This window comes from Melanostigma gelatinosum (genome assembly GCF_949748355.1).
Source record: "Melanostigma gelatinosum genome assembly, chromosome: 11".
Lineage (NCBI taxonomy): Eukaryota > Metazoa > Chordata > Actinopteri > Perciformes > Zoarcidae > Melanostigma > Melanostigma gelatinosum.
Window position 1 is genome coordinate 6,220,882 of NC_136644.1, and position 17,941 is coordinate 6,238,822.

Below are 17,941 nucleotides of genomic sequence, written 5' to 3' on the forward strand. Positions count from 1 at the left end.
ATGCTATTTTCACACTTGTGAGAAATGAGTAAAGTGTCTTTGTTTGGGTGTTGAGGCTTTGTTCATTATTTGCAGTGGTGTACAGTAACGAAGTAGAATACTTCGTTACGTTACTGAGTCGTTGTTTGGATATCTGTACTTTAATTTACTATTTATATTTCTGTTGACTTTTACTTCACTACATTTTTCAAAGAAAAGTGATACTTTTACTCCGATACATTTCCCCTGAAACCTTCGTTCCTCGCTACAAAATCAAATCTATCTTCAGAAACAAAATGAATCATGAGAGCAGCGTCGGGGACTGTGGTGGAACACAGACTGCAAGCAGGTTTGGTGAATCAGTGGTCCTAGCAGCAAGTTAAATCATTGGTTAATCACGTTAATGCGCAATTGCAAACAAGTGCTCTTAAAGCCGCGGTGTTGTGATTCCCAGTGATGCCCAGGATGCTACATGCTATAAGCTAGCGGGCGACAACATGAGTAGCATTCCACACAGGACTGGTGGGATGAGGAGAGGTGGACGGTCAAACTAACACTGTGTTTCCTCCAGGAGGCCGCAGTTTGTGCCGTGTGTGAAACGAGAAGCCAATGTTGATTTATTTGTGACGTGACTTCCGTACTTAAGGAACGCCACTTCCGTAGATATCTTAACGCAAACCACGATCTTTTCCTAAACCTAACTAAGTCGTTTCATCGCCTAAACCTGAGTTGTTTCCTGTGAAGATGGAAGTTTATTTTGAAAAGACAGTATGCATGTAACAAGCCAAAACAGACTCATGTTGCTGGACTTTTGCAGGAAAAACGCACGAAAAATTAGTAACTTTTCGTAAGATATCAATAAAACGGGGATGAATTTATATCATTGTATAAAGAGAGTGACATGAGAAGATCAATCTCATGTCTGTAAGTTAAATCAGCTATCATCACTCTTTTAAAGTGATTAGTGACTCGTCTAAAACATTTAAAAAAGGAATAACTTCAACAGAATCATTCTATACACTGTAGCTTCTTGACATTCTAATTGAATGTCAAGAAGTTACATTCTAATACAATGTAACTTCTTTACATTCTAATACAATGTAACTTCTTTACATTCTAATATAATTATCTTCTGAAGATGAACAGGACATTTTTCAGGTTCAAGTAATGACTGGGTTGTTACTTTCGCTGCTGCTTTAGTGTTGATCATGTTTTGATATTTGAGTCATGTTGTGGATGATCAGATGGAGTTATGATGGTAGCAGTCGCCCAATTGCAGATTCAGCTTGAGCAAAACCTTTGCCTATTGTGTTCAAATCAGGCCCATAGGAGCTTAAGTACATTTAATATCAGAAAATTACTTTTGATACTTAAGTACAATAAATATCAGATACTTTAAAACTTTTACTCAAGTAGTATTCTAATAGGTGACTTTTTACTTTTACTGGAGTCATTTTCCAGTAAGGTATCTTTACTTTTACTCAAGTATGGCTTTGGGGTACTTTATACACCACTGATTATTTGCTTAGGCAAGTATCACTGTGCTTAGTTGTCTTAACACAAAAAAACGGAAAAGGGAGCTTTTGTTTTTCAGTGATTTTGAAGCACGAACATTTCAAAACCAATGATGCAAATGAAAAAGGAAGATGAATCATTTTCTTACACACACATACATATATATATATATATATATATATATATATATATGTGTGTGTGTGTGTGTGTGTGTGTGTGTGTGTGTGTGTGTGTGTGTGTGTGTGTCAGGGAAACACAACCTTACTTCCTCCTCCTGCTTTGCCTGTCATTTACATTTCATGTATTAGTGCAACTGTGAATTCCCCTTCTGTGAAATGAGGGAAATGTGGTGACAAGCCATACAAAACAGTGACAGTAAACACGTACGGTATAGTTCAGCTTGTGTCGCTCTGCACAATGTTTCATAAGCTCTTCTAACATTGTTTAAATTGAAAACTGGTGAATTAAAAATATTTCAGAACAAAACTGACAGTCTGAACTTTGCAACCTGTTTTCAAAAGCTGCGAATGAGATCACGAGGTCGCACTACATCCCAAAAATATCAAACCCTGGCATGAGATTGTAGAATATATATGGTTGGTACATGAAATGCCAAAAAAAAACCCACCTGTGATTAATTCACCATTAACCAGCATAATAATTAGCAAAGATATGTTGATTCTAAATGTATTTGTAATAAGTTGAAAACAAACGTAATCAGGGAGAACATACGTTTCCAGTCAAACGTATTTGAGGATGCATTTTAGTCTTTTTTTTAAGGAGACAGTGTTGCAATGTCATAACCAGTTCTAACATGAATTTGTCTCAGCACTCACACAATATATGAAGTTACATCACAACAGCTCACGAATAAAAGCAAGTCATTACTCTGTTTGGCTGGTGTTTGTTACCGTTATGAGCCCATTTGTTTCTGCTGATGCAGTTGCTTCCAGGCAACAGTAAATGCATACAAAGATGACACAAGACAAAGACCCGCACATGCTCCCTTTTCTGCTCTTCATTTCAGATATCAGCTGTAATATCACACATACAAGCAGACTGTTGTACAGCCACGACCTCAGAGGTTTTAGCAAAGATGAATGGGAGGTCATTAAAAGTGTTAAAGATATCGACAACAAACTGATAACGTGCGCTGGTGAACAAGGTTCCTCCTGTAGTCCAGATGAAATCTGTTTAAAATATCTTCATCAGAATAAACTAGAAGGGGCTGTAAATTATATGTTTATCTGCTGTAGATTATGTGCCAAATTCAGATGGTTCCATATTTCCACATGTGCACTCACTTAGAGCGAGGGCTATTCATCCAATAGGACGAGTTAATCACATTTCTCCGACCCTGTGAATGTTTGCCGTGTGATGGTGTGACGGAATAATGTGCATTGCCAGAAACATGGCCTCATCCATTGAGTTTTAAATCCTGATTGTGATTGAGGAAAGTTTGTGTCTGTGCATTTTTTGTTTCAAGAATGTTGCTCCCCGCTTCAGATAGAAGCCCCTCCGATTAATATTTACCTGTATGTTTAGTAAACGTGTTTGTTGTGGATTAAAGGGTGTTCTTTTTTTCATGATCTCTTGTAAGGCTGCCATACTGGTTCTTTCTATCAACAGTGAATAACAGGTCTGTTGTTTCAAGCCACATGTCTGTTTTAATACTGTAACATACATATGTGCAGTATTTTAAATCAGGTTTCTGATCAAGACTGTAGTAACATTCAAATGAGTATTAAACAGAAGACAGGAAGTATCATTTCATCTTTGAATTAATGCTGCAGACATTTCAAAAACAAAGTGAAATAAACAGATTTGGGTGAATGTCTCACTTTGTAAAATGTGGTTAAACTTCAGCTTGAATCAAATAGAAAACAGAATTTGTGATGTTGCCAACCAAGTTGGAGAAGTGTTTAACCGAATCTAATCAGGTCCTAACTAATAGTTATCTTCCCCTCTCCGGCCGACATCCTGTCGCTCTCTTTCTGTTGCGGTCTGTAAAGAAGAACAAAGAAACAGGGCCATGCGTGGGCTTCTGAACATTACTCCTCCTCAATGACAGGTCTTCATGCGTGAGGGCAACCTGAACAACTTCCTCTTCGTCGCTGCAGTTTTTCTGAATTTGTCAAATGTAGTCGCCTATATTGACGGTCACCAACCCTGTTCTTAGATGTTAATTCATTTAGAAGGGTTTTTTTCGAACTGCTGCAACAAAATTCACTCACCAAATACATGATTACAGCTGACAAAACCTGCTGATTCGTCATTCCACTTAAGACGAGCCGTCTTTGTGACACACTTATGACTATGCACCTTTTCCTCTAAAATCTCATCTGAAATAAGACAAATTGTCTCATGAATGTGATTTGAAGTGAGCTCCTGGATGAGGAGTCCAGCAAAGAGGATGGGATTCTCTTCAGAGAGATGAGGAACCACTGCTGCAGGATCTTTAAAAAAGGAGAGATCTAGCAGATATGAGGACCTGTTTACACAGAATAATGTATTTAACTGAACTATAAAGACCCCAATGATCATTATTTGACATGAGTTGATGTATTTGGTCGTGATTCAAAGTTATTTAATGATCACAAATGTATACAACAATGTGAGCTCACATAAGCCAGTAGCTCTGTCACCGTTCTTGTCAATGTAAGACTGAAATAATAATAGAACAACAAAAATATGGTATATTATATAATATATTATCATAAACAATGATCATCTCTTGAAGTGTATCCTGCAAATTATCTAAATTGTTCGAAATTATTCTTGAATGTATTGATTCTAAAAGTATCTTGTCTGCTCTGCCGGTATCTACCGTTCAGACCTGCAGCAGCCAATCATCTTCGTGCTCATTAAACAAACGGCGTTTTGCCTCCACCGCCTGGGAGAAGTAGCAGACACCGCTCGCTGCGGTGTGAGGCCGGAGTGGCGGTTCTTTCTCCGGGCGCCAGATGGCGCTGTTACCCCGAATGCCAACATTCAACAGGTCCAGCGACGCGACACCAGCTTGGACTGCACGAGCGAGGCACAGAACAGGCGCGATGTATCCAGTAAACATATAAATAACGCCGTGTGTGTCACGTCATGTCGCGATGGACCTGAGGCTGTGGCTCTCTGTTCACTGATCACATCCAGCACTCGTGGGGTTTGGTTTTCAGTGAGAGTACAACGTCATGCTGGAGACAAAACTGGTACACAGTCATCTAAATAAATACTTATAGATCACTGTATCACTCCACATTAAGTGAGTGTCTGAGATGTGCAGGTGACGTTCAGATGAAGATGTGGCACGTGCTGAATTAACGCTGCGCGAGTCCAGTGGATGTCGTTGTTCCGCCTGGTGTCCCCCCTCGAGATGAGCTGACCAAGGAGCTGTGCCAAGCAAGATTCGAGAGAGAGAGAGAGAGAGAGAGAGAGAGAGAGAGAGAGAGAGAGAGAGAGTCAGGGAGAGTGAGTGAGAGGGGGGGGGGGGAGAGAGATTGTGAAAAGAACGGTAGGAGGAGAGGGACTTGCTATAAGGACACCAGCTACTCTTAAATCCAGCCGCTCCTCTGTTTTTACGCAGGAGAATATTTTTTTGTTTGTTGAAGAAACAAAACAAGAACACGGGAGAAGTTGTGATTGAAGCCCATCAGAGAAGAAGTAGCCTCACATCTTTTTCTTTTTTTTTCTTTAAATCATTCTCAGGTAAAGTGAGCTTCAGAGAAATTTCGCCAAAAAAAAACTGGCATGCGTGTAAAGTCAATTTGATATCATTGTCAAATTCTTGCCCCCATGTTTTTTGCGGGGGGGGATGTTTGCTGCATCGCCAAACTTAACTCTCTCCCTCTCTCGCTCTCCCTCTCTCGCTCTCTCTCTAACCTCACGCTCGCTGCTTCCCCTGTTTCTCCCCCAGCCGGCAGAGACACTTGGGGACGGAGGGACCTACCATGATAAGGGCTGTGGACATTGCGCTGACTGTGCTGCTCGCCGCGTCCCTGTCGTGCCGGAGCGCCCTCGGCGGCTACGGGGTGAGCCTGTTCGCGGCGCAGACCTCTCCCCCGGACCCTTGCTACGACGAGCACGGCAACCCGCGGCGCTGCATCCCGGACTTCGTCAACTCCGCCTTCGGCAAGGAGGTGAAGGTGTCCAGCACCTGCGGCAAGGCGCCCGGTCGCTACTGCGTGGTGACGGCGGCGGAGAAAGGAGACGAGAGAACGAGGAACTGTCACACCTGCGACGCCTCGGACCCCAGGAAGTACCACCCGCCGGCGTACCTGACGGACCTCAACAACCCGCACAACCTCACCTGCTGGCAGTCGAAGAACTTCGTCCAGTACCCGCAGAACGTCACGCTGACTCTGTCGCTCGGTAAGAAGTTCGAGGTCACCTACGTGAGCCTGCAGTTCTGCTCGCCGCGGCCCGAATCCATGGTCATCTACAAGTCCATGGACTACGGTAAAACCTGGGTGCCCTTTCAGTTCTACTCTCCGCAGTGCAGGAAGATGTACAACAAGCCGAACAGGGCCATGATCACGAAGCAGAACGAGCAGGAGGCGGTCTGCACGGACTCGCACACCGACATGTACCCGCTGACCGGCGGGCTCATCGCCTTCAGCACGCTGGACGGCAGGCCGTCGGCGCACGACTTCGACAACTCCCCGGTGCTGCAGGACTGGGTGACGGCCACCGACATCAAAGTCATCTTCAGCCGGCTGCACACGTTCGGCGACGAGAACGAGGACGACTCGGAGCTCGCGCGGGACTCGTACTTCTACGCCGTGTCGGACCTGCAGGTCGGCGGGAGGTGCAAATGTAACGGGCACGCGTCCCGGTGCGTAAAGGACCGGGACGGGAGTCTGGTGTGCGAGTGCAAGCACAACACCGCCGGGCCGGAGTGCGACAGGTGCAAGCCTTTCCACTACGACAGACCGTGGCAGAGAGCCACGGCCAGGGAGGCCAACGAGTGCGTCGGTAAGTCCAACCCCGCCGAGCTCCGTCCCGGAGCGGCTGCGCGCCTCTGATCCTGTGCAGGGTCGAGCTGATACATGTGGGCTGGGTTGTGCTTGTGGTGGCTGGACGGACTGCTGTGATTTTAAGATTGGGCCTACAGTGGCAATATTTCATTCGGGTGAAAAAAAGAGAATTATTAGATAAATAGATGTAAAATAAGTGAATTGTGGGCATACAAAATGATGCGTTTGATGGTCTTTTAAATAATAATTAAAATAATTGTATTATAGTTCAATGTACGACTAATTTTACAGCTTGACTTCATTCAAACAATTCTTTAATTAAACAAAACCAAACGCATTTATTTGTCCTGATATTCTGGCGTTCGTCAACGAGCATACAATTGTGTTTAAGTCACACGAGACGTGGAAATGCAATTTGAAAGTCCATTTAGCTCACTGCAGGCCACACTGGGGGCTTTTAAACCACCTCACACGGGACCACCGAGCCTAATCATCCACAGGAGCATTTCTCACATGCTCGACTTCATACCGCTGCGATAAAGCGATGCCTTCTTAAATCCATCTCAAGGATCCTGCAGCAAACTCACCGCGGTGGTAATTGAACACAGCTTTTTAATTCATAATTCATGATTTTTTTTATTGTCACATCATTATGTTTTGCATCGAAATCAATACGACATACTGCATCAAAATGTCAGGGGTTGCAGTTGAGAATTTAAAAAAATCTAGTATTACAATGTATAAATTCTAAGACACTACAATCAAATATTTTTCGTTATTACATTGAAAAAAGCAAATTGGCCCGAGATTTATTGAATTTCATTCTGTTATAAATTTAGTTAAAAAAATAAAAAAGTGAGAATTACTTTCATTTGGTTATTTTGTTAATTATCACTGACATTATTCCCTGAAAAACAACCTGAGAAAATAGAATATACCCCCATCTAACACAGTGTTTGCCAGGCTTAAAAGAAAGCAGGTGTAAAAACAACAACAACAAAAGAAGCAAATTCCTGATCTTATCTGTTCTGCTGCTCTTTGCGTCTGACAAGCCAACATGTTTTGTCAGCTGCTGACTGATCGGTGAATTATGTTGCTGTATTCCAAGCAAAATTGTTTTTCTTGGTCGTTGTTTTCGCTTCGTTTCATTTCATTGTAATTACTGGAAAGACAGACTGCCAGTAGTTTGATGTTGGCCCGGCTCCTGCTGATGAGGTGTACAGTGAGGAGGATGAGGAGGGACGGCTCCAGAAACTGAAGAAGAGGCAGAAAGATGTTGCTGATAGAGACTAAAACCTCAGAGTGAATCCCTTTATATTCCCCCAGTGTGCTGCAGGTCTGCAGTTGGGGAAAAAATAAGACTCTATACTGCTTGACGGTCACGGCACATGTCAGCCACTTTGACACGTAGCAGATGTTTAAAAGGTTTTTTTTTTGTTTGCTGCCGTTGTCCGTTGCTAAAGCTCTGACACATTCTCGCTGGCAGGTGTTGCTAAATCAACAGGCGCAGTTTTGTGGAAATATCCACATTCTGCCTGGACTCTCGAAATAGCACTTGATGTGTAAAAGAAATAAATGCTTGAATTACAAGTTAGTCAGGTGAACAACGCACTCGATTCAATATCAGTTATACTTGACATGTTTTACATGTGTCACTTTAACAAAAGAAAAGCCCATGTCTTTATTATATTTAAGAATCAAGCAACACAAACAACATTTAAATTCTTATTTGGCATAATAACGTTATAGGCAGTCAGTAAGAAAGATTGCCGCCGTGAAAATCCTACAGCATTCAGATGATACTCAAATATCTCAGCACTCAGCAATGCAACATTCAAATGCATCAAATATAAAGGAGGATTTTCAATTTGCAGCTTTTAAATATCTGCACGATGCAGACTAATCATGCGTGAAAAACAAAAATCAGTTTAGGCACGACTCCGAATAAACTCACGCAAATGAACCGTTTCCTTCAGTCAACAATCCTCAACACCTTGTTTTAGAGGACTAGATCGTGTGTAATAAGTTTCACACTCGAACCATGAAAGCCTGTCGATTATTGCATCCATCGCAGAGAGCTTTTGTCGTTGCACTCCCCTTAATGACAGCAACGTGGAGTGTCTCTGGACTCTCATGAGGTTCTAGTTCAGCACAGAAGTGTTTGTGTGTGCAGTAAAAAGGTCTGGCACCGTGCGGAAGGGCACTTTGCTGATTACTTCCATCAGGATCTTAGAGGACGCTCCCGAGTGTCCGCCTCCATCCATTTGGGTTATTGACTCATCGCAGAAGAAGATGCAGCTTCTAATGCAATGGGTTCAATAGCCACGACGGGGACACGCTTCAATCTCAGTTTAGCCGGTTCTTCTGGGTTTGCAGCAACCGTAGGAGTGCAAATTTACTGTTCATTTTCAGCATTTTCATTTTCGAATTAAGTCTGTGCAGTTTATTTAACATTTTGAGTTTGAAGAAAGGAGAAGGTTTGATGAATAATTCAGGCAGATTAGAAAAAAACCAGCCTGAAGGTATGCAGAATGAAGCGACTGAACCACAGGAGAGGAGCAGGGACAGAAGGAGGTGGAGCAGGATGACAATGGTGAAAATGAAAGAGACATATTTTAGAAAAATGTGTGAGGGAGAGGAACTGGGAAATAAAGGGGATGTAGAGTAATATTTCCATGGCCTGTTCACAAATTACTTTTTCAATTAGAATATAAAGGCTGCTGGGACAGGAATCATTTTATTCTTTCTGCATATTGTAACATATCAGTGACTTGGAGGAGATTCTCTCCATCCTAGCTGCGATTTACGCCTGTTTGCACACGAGCAGTTTCAGCTGGGTGATTGGAACGGAGCTGCTTCCTTTCTTTTTCGCCTCGTTATATCCAAATCTGAACTGCATAAATCACCCTCAAATGTTCCCAGGTGCTGCTCAGAGGCATCTGACTGACAGGAACAAACGCGTGGTGTCGACAAGTTGACATGGTTGATTTGATACCTATTGAAATAATTGAGTTTTAAAGCCACAACCGCTTGTATGGACAAAAAAAAAAACACTTTAAAGTTGTTTTTATGCCTTGTGATATGTGAGCTCGCTTTCAACTTGACACCGTCAGGGGTATAAAAAAAAATAATTCCGTACATAAAATGATTCTTGAACAGGTCCTCTGAGTGCCTCAACTAGATTTGAGTGTTAACTCCAACAAAATGTTCGAGCGAACATAAGTAAACACTTAAAAACAGCTGTGCGCATACTGATGTTTGCTGGTGTGTTTTCCTAACTTCTATGGATGGCTGCCCAAAACCTTAATAAGGTCTCAGATAATCCCAGAAACAGCTACAGCGGAGTTTGACAACAGAAAATTTTCCTGCAACGCGATCAGAAACAATCAATTTCTAGATTTAGTAGAAGTTTTTTTCTGACAGAATCAAAAAGAAGGAGCTTTTTGCAAATATTTGTCCACCAACTCAAGGAATCAATGCAGCATCGAAAAATGTTGTGCTTGTGCATGAAACAATAGCTGCCCTGATCATAGAGATGTCCCAATGTACAATGGACCAAAAGTTGTAACAAATAAACCATCAAAGATGCTAAAAACCATCAAATATTACAGACTATTTACAGACTGTGTTCAAATATTACAGAGTGGATTCTTCCATTGAAATCACTGTTGCTTACTCAGGTGAGGTGTTTGCAGTCGTCCTGCATGTATTGGATAATGACATTCAAACTGTAAACCATTCCACCAGTAAAAATGATACTAGTCATACACGGATCATTCCACCTTTGTTTGCACATAGAAGCGATGGTTTTCACTTAAAATGCATCAAGTCAGTTGAGGAACAAAAGATGTTTTTCCTTCAGACGTCTCCTTTGCCGTCATGTTCGTTCGCTACCTTTTCAGACATCACTGAAGGTCTGGTTAATGTTTGAGCAGCTCGCCGCGCACCGATATGAAACCGGCATCCTTCATCTTCAAAGGTGCCGGCGGGATGCGTCGTTAGTCCCGCTCATAGCAAACAAAGCTGGGAATAAACTGACAAGAGTAGCTTTGCACTTTGCACTGTCCTCTACTAGTCTTCACCTCTACTTCTTGCATGCACACAAACACAGTTTTCTTCAGGTCTGAAGCCGCTAGTTCAAACAGGGGGGAATGGCCTCTTTCTCTTCAAGAATCTCTTTTGCCGGAGCGCTTATCTGTGTTTATGGCTCGTTTTGTAAACCGCTGCAAAAATAAGTCGCTCATGGTCCAGGCGACCGGCTCAACCCTCTGTTTTAGATTTTGAGGCCTGTTGTATCTCTCAGACAGACAGAAACATGGCCACTGAGCCAGCACTGTAAGCAAGCCTGACTGTACGGTATATCAAGTAGCTGTAACCAAACACAAAAATAGACAGAAAAGATACACACACACACAAACAAACGTCGTGGAAAGTCAGCAATAATGACAAACTTTCTGCAGCATGTTTTGCGAGCAAAGGAGCCTCTACTTTCTGGGAGGACAGCAGGCATTAGCTCTGGAAAGGATGGCTGGCTGGTTGGTAGCTAGCTTGTCCTTCTCCAGAGCTGGCTAGTTAGCTAGCTAGTCTCTGGAGCCCCCGCTTACTCTCCTCCCGGCGAAGTAGTTTCCTAGCAGTGAGGCAGAGGGACCGTTAGATCCAGCAAAGTCGCTGGGCATATTTTCTCTAACCAGTGCAGCATGAAAGCATGGTGGAATTAGCAAGTTAGCTAGCTAACTAGCCAGCTGCTAAACAAGTCAAATTTGACAATTTAATGCTTCGTCTAGACACTCTTGTCACACCGTAGGAAAGCACATTATCGCCAGATTAGCGGAAACTTTGTACGGATCATTGTCTCTAACGAGTGTTGCCTAACATGACATTGACGAGATGACATTTTCAATGTGTAACTTTAGCCCACTATGTTCTGAGGTGATTTTTGATTGCAAAAGTCTTTCCAGCTAACAATGTGACATTATCATGACATCGGCTGTTAAAGGGTCTGTGCTCCAGTTGAGTATATAAACTGGGAGTGTACATTATTCTTTCTGCAAGTGTGTGTGTCCATTTGGGGGTTAAAGTGAAAGGCCTGACAATGTATACCAGGTATTTGAAAGGGAGTTGCATTTCAAATGTATGGAACTGGAAGTTCAGAAGACAGCTGTTGAAGGCTGTCACAGTGCTGTAGCCTGATTGAAGTAATGGTACATAGCCTACACTGATTAGAAGTATTGATAACACCTTCAAGGATAGAATGCGAGATAGATGCGGTGCTGCAGCTCTATTCGATTATGGATTCATGCATCATGTTTTTGCCGTAGGGTGAGGTCAGGTGGTTTATTTGAAATGTGACAATGTTAAAGTGTGTTTTTTACCTTGTGATCTGAAAATAGATTTAACAGCATGTTTGGTGACAGGAGATACTTTCTGTTCCTGGCTCTTCAACCATCCTCTTTGGGCCAAAAATAGTCACCAGGCCTGGGTCAAAAGAAGACAAGAGTAGATCCATTTTGTTTTTTAGGGTTAATTCTGACGTCTGGCTCCAGAAGCAATTCACAAAGTATTTGTATGAAACAATAATGATGATGAAATAAAGCCGTGACCATCAAAGGACTTTTATAAAGCTGCTACTTTGAGCACTTGAGTAACCAGAGACCATACAATCCCATGAGTGAGATCATTTATAATTGCAAAACGTTAGGCTCAAATGAAGCAATAGATGTGACAAATAACACTGATGCTGCTGCGTATGTTGAAGCATGGAGGATCTTGAAGCTATTAATGTCAGTGTTTGGCAGCAGCCCTTTGGAGCTGGAATTTTGGATCTAGTTGTTGCTTGTCATGAGGCCTGTTTGAGAAACAATACAATTTTGATTTTGATTAATAAATTCTGACAGGCCTTTGACGAGTGGAAATAGGTTTGTCTCAAAAAGTCTGTCTGAGGACAACATTCAGATAAAGACTACACACAAAACGGTAATTAGAAAGCGTTTGAGAGAAACACAAAGAAGGCTGCCACCATTCATCAAACTAAATCCAAAACACATCTGTAGTAACTGTGTTTGACCAGAGCTATCTGCGTGTTGTGTGGCGTAGCCTTAAGTGGAAAAAGATCAGTTTCATTGCAATCCATTTTATGGCCTTTGACAAAGCTCAGGTCGCACTGGTGATGGAATGTGTTCACTTGTCAGAAAAGACTAAATCTGTTCTGAAATTTCCAAGCCTGTGTGCCTGTCGTTGAATTCAGGGTCCTCTGGGAAAAGTGAACAGTTGTGGTTTTGGTTTCATTACTTTGGCTACAACACATAATGCAGCACAGATCCCGCTCACGTTGGGAGTCCACATTTTTAGCCAGAGTGAGTGAGTGAGTGAGCGCGGAGCTCGTACTGGGATTGGAACCTCAACCTTACTTTTGAGAAACGGTTTGGTTGGAAGCCATGTTGTGTTACCCCGTTGGCTTCTGGCCTGCACTCACTTCCTCTTGTCGCCCTCGCTGGTGCTTGAACTCACCGATGACTGTGGCTGGTTTATCACAACATCCAGCCAGGCTAGGAACTCAGATTGTCCCTCTCATCATCATCATCATTCTCCTACTTATGATCAGAAATATTGCTGCATGCCTGTGGGTGTCTTGCATTTAAAATGTTTCCATCCAATCTGCGGGTTCACAGCAGCAGCTGGTGATAATTGGTCCGGCCGATGAGATCCAAACCTCTTTCCCTTCAAACACAGCACTCCTCTAATAAGCTGCACTCTGCAGAAGTCGCTCATACACACACACACACACACACTTCCGTACTATGTTTTTACGCTGTCAGGTACATTCTCAAGAGAGAAATCTGGGCGTACTGCACACTAAAGATTTTCAACAATCTGATTAATCTTTTTCAAAACCACAGACATGAAGTGGGTTTTCTTTACAGCGATGACAGCTGCTTCATTATTTTTATTGGACTCTTTGACAGCGCCGAGAGCTCGATCGTAGCCGGTCGCCTTAGGTGCAAAAAGTTAAATGCATTAAAAATTCAAAACAGTGTTCCAACATGACTAGGATGGCTCCCAAACATCTGCAAAAGTGCTGCTAGCTGTTGGAGAAAAGGTGTTTGAAATATTTGAAAGACACGAGGGATACGTGCCCTACGTGCGACTCCAACACTGTTAAAAACAGTACGATAATCAATTGTATTAGTTTATAAGAGCAGTAGGGTATTTCCTATGAGTTGCGTGGATGTGCGGCAGCATAACATTTCCTGATATTTTAGGTATTTTTCATATTGTTTCTGTGTTAGTATCGAGATATTAAGGCAGTCACAATTTCGGTACACAACATTCCTCACACACACACACACACACACACACACGCTACTCAACAGGTCGCTCTTCGTGTTTAATCCCCCCAGCGACAGACAGACACACGATGCTGCTCTCAGCCTCTGTTGATACCTGTCTCTGCCGTCTGCCGGTTACCTGTTTATATTCGAGCATGCGCACGCAAGTGTGAGTGTTTCCACGTGTCTTTCTTCAGCCGCCAGGAGGCCTCGACATTATGCAGTCAGTAGAACTCTTTCTGCTGTAGAGACAGAGACAGATTGAGGCAGGCGTGTGTGTCTTAATCTGCATTGTCTGCCAGTGGGAGTTTACAAAAACAGTAATTCTGTCCAGGACGTGAGCAGCTATTCAGCGCCTGGGGAGACATCTGTTAATGAATTAATTGGTGACTTGATGGCATCGTGAAAGCTCGTCTTAGCCGAGGGAGGATCTCTGTGTGCTGTGGGTTTTGGCATGAACTTGCGGGATGAGTGTGTGTGTGTGTGTGGGGGGGGGGGGATCGAGCAGAAGAGAGACAGAGGTGTTTGTGTGTAATGGAATGGTTCGGGTCGAGCGGGTCCCAGATGATTAGGGGTAATTAAAAGCCGCACCAAACAACATCAGCATGTGTTCACACATTAGACACAAGACACTCCAGTGCCTCACTCATCAGCTCCATGAATCACAGCCTCCCTGTCACTTGTATATATACATAAACCACAAAACACAGAGGCCAATCAGACAGCACACACTCTGTCCCATTGTACTGGAGATGAGCGGTGGAACATATTCAGCACCCCGTCTGGGAGATGTGATCAACAACGTTTTATTCCGTTTTGATACAACAGCTGGACGTAATCTTTATGTAGACAACATGCAGAGCTTCACTCATTGTTACCATCAATGTGTCAAAGTCTACATTACCCACAATGCTTTTTGACAGCTGACAGTCGCAGATTTGGATTTGTTATGCTAGCAGAGGCTTATGTAGCCTCGGGGAGCACCTACAGAGGTCTGGTGAGCTCACTTCTTTCCAACTCCACACCGACAACATTTTCTTTCAGTCTTCAGACTCAACCGACGCTGACTCAAGTGACATCACTTGAGGCAATTGACCAGACTTTACGTAGCCATACCTCGGGAGCCATTTAAGTCCACATATGCAGTAGAAGTTCCTCTCTAAAGTCCCGGATGGTGTAATGGAAGTTAGAGCTTCTTTAGCCTCTGTGACGTGTTCTCCAGTGAAACTGAATATCGGAGCTGTGTAAAGTTACAAGAAGAAGAAGAATGATTGGAAGTTGGTTCTAGTTTTTGCAAGCCCACGTCATATTTTGTTTTTCAAGAAAAAAAGGGTTTTGATTTAAAAATATAAAGACATGTTTTTTTCTTTTTTGGGGGCATATCTTGTTAAATAGGTGCACAATATGACGGGGGATGGGATTTAAAAGGGCTTTTTTTCATTTAATCTTGACTTTAACATTGCTAGTTTCTGCACAAGTCATCAGGTCGGAAAGTCACTTGCAGCACTATCCTCATTCATTGCCGCCACCATACATGTACCAGAGCAGTCTCACTTGTTAAAAGGGGGCCATCACGAGACCAGCAAACCAATAAAGAAAATATTGTGAGTGAGTGTCTGAGAGAGCGAGAGAGAGAGAGAGAGAGAGAGAGAGAGAGAGACCTGGTTATATGCATGTGTATGATGTATGTGTTGGGATTGCCAACTTTTAATTAAAAAGCAGTGTGTGTGTGTGTGTGTGTGTGTGTGTGTGTGTGTGGGTGGGTGTGTGTGTGTGTGTGTGTGTGTGTGTGAGAGACCTGATCCCGAGGCCGGGGCCAGCGGTGCTGTAGACGAGGATCAGGGCTGATGACCTCAGCACCTCTGTGTGGCAGCAGGTTACTGCACAGTTACCGAGAGGAGGGAGAGTGTTCGCAGCCAAAGCAAATATATAATGCTGGGCTGGAGGCAACGGCAGAGAGAGAGAGAGAGAGCGAGAGAGAGCGAGAGAGAGAGAGAGAGAGAGAGAGAGAGAGAGAGTCGTTCTCTCGCGCTGTGCCTCAAGGTGATTAGCAAGTACAATATTAATGAGATTGAATTAAAATCCTCTCATGCGGCATTCCTTCTCTTGCTTTCAGGTAGAATCAACACATTTGAACAAGCACTGAAGCCGGTTACGTTATGCTAATCCAAGCCTGTTCACGCTTCAAAAATAAAAAGCCTTGGCCTCCGAAATCTCCCTGCAGCCGATGGAGCCGTAACAGCATCAACAACAGCAAATAAAAAACAGACTCTTGCTTTGTATTTGCAGCAGGCCCGGCGTTTGATTCAAGGCCTCTCTGGCAGCAGTAGCGCTGCTCGCCGACAGGACCACCGAGCACATGAAGCCGGCATCCTCAACACCCACAGCTACAGATGACTAATGTCTGCACGACGCAGCAGCCTGTTGTGTAGATCAGAGCCCCCCCCCCCCCATGTTTCTGTAGCTCACTGCTGTCGGCTGCCTCCTCTGCGCTGGTTAATTATGATGTAAATGTTTAAACTATTGAGTTTAGATGCAAAGTTGTTCTTTCATGCTATTGGTTTTTAAGCGACCTGAACGCAGCTACGGGTTAATCTGCTCCTTTACCTGTTTTTACGCGTCTCTTATACACACAGAGACGGAGAAAGCTCCTGTGATGGATCGAGCGGAGTCAAACAATTCCATTTTGCGTCAAAAGTGCTCACACGCTGCCAGAAAAAAGAAATCTTGCCCTGGAATGCCTTCTGTCTGTGTGTGTGTGTGTGTGTGTGTGTGTGTGTGTGTGTGTGTGTGTGTGTGTGTGTGTGTGTGTGTGTGTGTGTGTGTGTGTGTGTGTGTGTGTGTGTGTGTGCGTGTGGCTGAATAGCTGACTGTGATTTATCACCCGCGTCTTTGTCTTTCCCATATAAGTCACGGCGCTGGCTTTGTGTGTGTGTGTCTGTGTGTGTGTGTGTGTGTGTGTGTGTGTGTGTGTGGCAGCCAGAGATTTGTAGCAGCCCAGTCGTCATGGATGCATTCGAGTCACAGTGGTGTGAGTGTGTGTGTGTGTGTGTGTGTGTGTGTGAGTGTGTGTGTGGGCCTATGATGACTGTCTGTATAACCAACAGTACTACAGGGAGCTTTTTTTTCCGTTTCCGTTTTATTTAGCTGCATTTTCCAGGCTGCAGGTTGACTCAGTAGTACAAAGAGATCTTAGTCAGCAAAGGCCGGCACGAAGTAGACATATTTACAATTAACTTGAGGAGAGGCTCTGATGATCGATGTGTCAAAAAACGCAGATCCCTAAATTTAAAGAGGATGACATTTCCCTGAGAAGAAATAACACCAACAGCTGGTGAGTGTGTGTGTGTATTTGTTTGGTTGTGTGAAGTGGAATGCGGACTTCTGGGAGGGGGCACTCGGGGTAGGTTTGCAGGGGTCATCTCAATTTGCCAGGGGTGATCCCGGGTTAATCCATCACTCATTAGCTCTCGCAGATAAGACTCGTATGGGGGGGGGGGGGGGCTGCCAGTCCACACTTTCCCTCAGTTTCCCTTCCCGTCACGGTCACCTCAGACGCAAGAGCACACATGTTCTCCCTCTGTCTTTCGGAAGAAGAAAAAATAAGTCTGATAGAATAAAGCCGTGCCCCTCTCCTCTCCTTTGCCCAACATTTTTTTTCCTCCCCTATTAATTAGGCTCGGTGTCCAGCAGAGAGCAGAGAGAAGCGCTGGCCTCAGCTGATTTAGCTCTAGAGGGCCCATTAGAGAGAGAAGAAAGAGGAAAGAGTACAGGGGTGACGGAGGGATGCGTGGGGAGAAAGTGAGGGAGGGTGAGGACAAAGATAGGGGGAGTGAGATAAAGACAGAGAGAGGCTCTTGACTCAGCGTGCTACCTTAGGTGCTATTTGGTGTTGCAGGATGAGGGCTGCCTCTCCAGTCGTAATGTGTGTTGCAGGGGGCTTCTCTGCAGCTGTGGGGGTCCCCCCCCCCTCCTCCAGCAGGTTCCCACACGGGTCCCCTCTCTGCTTGTAATAACAAAAAGGCCCCGTATCACTGGAGGATGACAAAGCAAACAAACGGGCCTAATTAGGAGGGGGGTCGATAAGGAAATTGAGTCATTCATGGTAATATTTGTGTTATGAGATGATAGTTTGTGGCGAAAAAATTCATTTCC

The 17,941-nt window shown here is 43.8% G+C and overlaps 1 protein-coding gene across 1 annotated transcript in view; it reads left to right on the forward strand.

Annotated features, from left to right (window-relative positions):
* Positions 1–5,065: 5,065 nt before the first annotated feature.
* The window catches only part of ntn1a (netrin 1a), a 50,417-nt gene continuing 37,541 nt past the window's right edge, over positions 5,066–17,941 (forward strand). Inside the window, exons 1-2 of the mRNA XM_079278798.1 lie at positions 5,066–5,193; positions 5,402–6,459. Of these exons, the coding sequence (XP_079134924.1) occupies positions 5,436–6,459 (1,024 nt within the window). The 5' untranslated portion in view covers positions 5,066–5,193; positions 5,402–5,435. The remainder of the gene's footprint in view (positions 5,194–5,401; positions 6,460–17,941) is intronic.